Below are 4,703 nucleotides of genomic sequence, written 5' to 3' on the forward strand. Positions count from 1 at the left end.
ATTGGGATGGGAGTGTCAGAGACAATACGATTGGCACAGGACAGAGCGGAGTTTAGGGCTGTTGTACATAGGGTCGCTATGAGTCGCAGGCGACTCAACGGCACATAACAACAACAACAACAATTGGTAAAATCTTCTCTAATGACCAATAGACAACTTGGGTGCTTTTGTTGAAAAGACACTAATTGAAAAACATCTGTTATCATTATTTCATCAGACTGGAAGATGATCCTAAGCATTCTAATAATGACTGATTAAAAACATAATGAGATCTAGATTTATTATTTATATTTATTCTCATGTTTAATTTGAAATATATTTGTTTAGAGTCATTCTTTTGCTATAGCTCTAATTTTGAAAATACTTTTTCAGACCTTTACAAATCTCTACTGAAGACTTTGGCAAGCTTTGGCTATCCTTTGCAAATGATGTGAAGCAAAATGTAAAAGTGTCAGAATCTCAAGCTGCTTTGCCTTCTGCCCTCAAGACCCTGCAGCAGAAACTCCGACTTCACATTGTCGACATTATAGGTTGGTAAAGTTACAAAAAGGCAATCCTGTATTTATAGGGACTTTTCCATGATCAAAATGCAAATTAACTCTTAGGAGTGCCAGATTCCTTAGAGCTGTAATAGTTCCTGTTCTAAGTATTTTCAACACCACCACCACCAACATAGAACTCTTAGGCTACCAAGTCAAAGGTGGATGATTTTAATCTGTTGCCCTCAGGCCTGGTTTTAATTGGTTTTTGTCAAACATTCTTCTAAGTGGCACAGCACTAGTCTGTCTATTTGCTATACAGAGTTAACTCGGGTTGCTGTAATGCTAAACACTGTGACACTCATGTGTCGAATGCAACAGTGGTTACCCATGGTGGACAGTGTTTGGTGGAGCTTCCCTATTAAAACAAGCTTGGAAGCAGGAGTGGCAACCACTTCTGAAATACCTTGCCTCCAGAAACTCTTTGAATTTGCAGAAAAGAGGAAAGTCATATGAGTGTTCAGGTCTTTCGTTCATAGGGTCGCCATGAGTCATCTAAGACTTGATGGCACCTTAAACAACAACAAAGTATTTTTAAGTTGAATGTGTTGTTCTGACTATGTTAAGGAATTGAAACGTTCTGCTTTGTTGCAGGCAGTGAAGGGCTGTTGGCCTGTAGGCTGCTCCCATCCGTCCCCTGCCTGCTGCATTTCCGAGTTCACGCCGACGTGTTAGCCCTGTGGTTCAGATCCTCCTGCTCTGCTCTTCCCGACTATTTACTCTATCAGTGTCAAAAAGTGATGGAGGGTTCCTAGCAGAAGCTCTGCTCATATTTTACTCCATCAAAAATAAAGGTTTACATAGATAAAGATATTTACCAAAGTAAAAAGAACTTATGGTACTTCTAATGAAAGTGGGGATTCTTGTGAATTGTGGTTTTATGTGCCCCATGATTTCTGGCCAAGAAAGATGCCCAAGAAATTGTATCCTTAACTTTTTACTCAGGATTGTACAGTATGTTTGGGTCCCAAAAGAGTGACCTAAGCTGATGTTATAAACTGCTAATGATTTCTATATCTCTTAGTATAGAGGCATTGAAAAATATTTATTTTGTTATAAATGATTTTATAGTAAATTGACTCTAGTGCTGATTGGTAGTAAAACCAAGTCTCAGTTTTCTGCATTAATGAATGGAGAGGAGACAGAGAATTGATATTGTAAAACTAACTCATATCCGTGCTTGGAATGCACTGTATCCTCTTTTGGCAGGCAATATTACCTTTTGCTTAGATGAGTGTTGAAGTGAGTTTGCGTAACCCACACTAGCAGGTGTAGAAGATCCAAGAGCATGCTGGATATTAGGGAAACAAATCTGTGGTAAATAAATGCTTTTACTATAAGAATTTGTTACACATAATTCCATCTAATTTGACTATAATATTTGTTTTCCAGCTACATTTATTTCTAAAATTCAAAGTGAATCACTGGTTTCTTATTTTTAAAACTAAAAGCCATTTATTAAATAAGACCATATAGCAGCAAAACCCATAAGAGCACACAGTACCAAAGCAAACATATAAAAGGCCTTTCGAGTAATGGCAAGTTAGTACTTTTTATGTTCTTTTACCTAGTTTAAATTTGGGAATATATAAAAGGCATAATCACCCTTCCTAACCTTTGAATCCACTGGTAGTCAATGGCTAGAGCCAAGCCAGTGACTGTCTGAAATATACCATGTGGGTACTTCAGTGAAACCCCAGTGTCATCTCTGTGGCCTTTGTCAGAATGCTAATCAAGAAAAGAAGAGGTTAAGATTAATGAATGGTGGACCAAAATGTTGGGTTGGTATTGTTAAAAATGGAAATAGTATTTTACAAAACATTATGGTGCTGTGTCTAATAGTTATAATTTCACCTTCGTTGATAGTTCACTATAGAGACTATCCAGTCAGCCGTTTGAAGTCACTGTACTGTTAATTGGTACTGTTTATCAGCCCAGTCAGGAGTTCTGGGTTTCAGTTATCTCATTAATTATAGCTGACAAAGATGCTAAGGGGTTTCCCCAGTGTTAGTAGATTTCATTAGTCATGGTGTCTGAACTATTCCTCTCCAAAAAAGGGCAGTATTTTTTTATGATTAAGTTATTAATTTTATGATATAACACTTTGTTACTTTCATTCTTTTAAAAACTTACAATAAAACTTTGCTGCAAGAACAATGGTAAGTGGCTGGAATTTCCTGGCTCTTCCTTTTGAATAGAAAATCAGACTCGACCTTAAACTCCCAGCAGTGTCATAGTGAAGGGAAGGTGCTGCCAGGTGAGTGCTGGTGGACAGCCTTAGCAGCTTTGTTGTTAGGCCTAACTGTCAGCAACATCCCTCCCCTTAGTTCCTTACTTACTTGATTCTGCTGTTACTCTGACAAAGAAGAGGCCCTTCTTATTATGTAATGCAGTATGGCATTATGGCAGAGTAGGTGCTTGGAGCTTTTGTGTCCTTCCATATGTTTCCATAGCTACTGAGCCTGCGTCAGGTCTGGGGCAGGGAACCTATGATGCAGAGCACACTGCTGGACAACTGTCTGGGAAAGAGTCCAGTGAGCTCCTCTTCTTTCTTACAGGGTGTTCATGAGTGGCAACAGCTGTTGTCCAGATAGTGTAAAGAGCCTTCTAATGATAGAAATGTCTATTAGAAAGTTTAGGGCCGAGACCATGATTTTTGGGTCATCCAAAGGGATTATGAAATATATTCTTTCTGAGCCTACTAAATAAAAAGCTAAGTGAAAAGTTCTAATGGAAGTGCTTGGTGGAATGTTTACAGTTTTTATATTTTTATAATTTTGAAAACAAAAAAAGTAGATTTTAAAGAACTTCTGATATATTCTACCTAAACTTACTGAATGTTTTAAATTCTAAATCTGGCATTATCAGCCTTTTTTGAATTGTTGGGCATGTAACTATAAAGTAGGGGGAATGAATTTTGCGTGTGGACTCATTCTCTTTACCTTACAGCCACACTTTAGCCCGGTGAATGAAGTAGCATCAGGGCAGAAGCTGTGACAAGGATGTTTGGCCATGTTGAGTTCTGTACCAAACATCTTTGATGAGAATAGAGATGATGGCAAGTGTGAACCTGAGGGTGAATAAAAGGTAGACAGGAAATATGAGAAAGAGAGCAGGCTCCTGGCCAAATGGTTCTGAGGGCAGGCTAATCAGACTCCAGGAGAAAGAGGCTCAAGTCGGGAATGCTACTGGCCATCTTGTCGATGGAAGCTGAGTGGTTACTGAGTGCTCATGTGCCAAGCATCCCAAGCACAACGTAGGTTCTGCACAGGAGCATTCTTTTAAACAATATTCTATCACTTACCAAAACCATTGTGGTAAAAATACAGTATTTTGTTTTTTTCTTCCTTATTTAATGTTAACATTTTAAAAATGTTAAGCTCTTTGCCTTACATTTTTATGAACAGATGTGGTCATTGTGTCATGATTGTGAACCACTGAAAGTGCATTGAACCTGTTCATGTGTTTAAGATATTTTGCTGTGTTAAAATTTTAGAAGGAAAAATGCAAGCGAATAACTATTTAGCAAATATTAATTACCTTATTTTGGTGTTGCATTCTGTAATTTGAAATGTTCAGTTAAACATGTAATAAATACAAAAGTGATATATATTGGTCTTTTTTGGTCTCTATATGTGTCATTATCTACATAACTGAATCCTAAACAAAACCACTTAATAATATGATGATGATGTGTGTCATCAAGCTTCTCAAATAATTTGTTCAATATCCAGATTGAATAGCTGTGAAGAAAGGATATAACCCTGATGCACACCTTTCTTAATTTTAAGCCACATAGTGTTCCCTTGCTCTGTTCACACAATAGCCTCTTCCTCTAGGTGTAGGCTTTGCTTTAAGGGTTCTGAGATTCCCATTCTTCCCCATGTTAGCCATAATTTGTTATGCCACACAGTCATATTCCTTTGCATAGTCAATAAAACACAAATAGACATTCTTCTGAGAATAGGGACATCTGAATATTAGTAATGCAGACATTATCAGGAAAGCTCATAGGAACAGTTGCTCCGAGATGAAACTCTAGGAATGTTTGAGTTACGTAAAGAGTGTGTGTTTGAATGCATTGCACAGAAAACTTTTTTTGGTACATGCATGGATACAAGGAAAGAAGGCACCAAAGAACCTTGAGAGTTTAAGGATTATGGT

At 37.6% G+C, this 4,703-nt stretch overlaps 1 protein-coding gene across 1 annotated transcript in view; it reads left to right on the top strand.

The window, feature by feature from the left end:
- AP4E1 (adaptor-related protein complex 4, epsilon 1 subunit) overlaps nucleotides 1–1,294 on the top strand; it is a 91,879-nt gene extending 90,585 nt beyond the window's left edge. Inside the window, exons 20-21 of the mRNA XM_006895314.1 lie at nucleotides 373–530; nucleotides 1,134–1,294. Coding sequence (XP_006895376.1) covers nucleotides 373–530; nucleotides 1,134–1,294 — 319 coding nt within the window. The remainder of the gene's footprint in view (nucleotides 1–372; nucleotides 531–1,133) is intronic.
- The last annotated feature ends 3,409 nt before the right edge of the window (nucleotides 1,295–4,703 follow it).

Source organism: Elephantulus edwardii, unplaced genomic scaffold (genome assembly GCF_000299155.1).
Source record: "Elephantulus edwardii isolate Elephantulus edwardi_28Jun2011 unplaced genomic scaffold, EleEdw1.0 scaffold00164, whole genome shotgun sequence".
Lineage (NCBI taxonomy): Eukaryota > Metazoa > Chordata > Mammalia > Macroscelidea > Macroscelididae > Elephantulus > Elephantulus edwardii.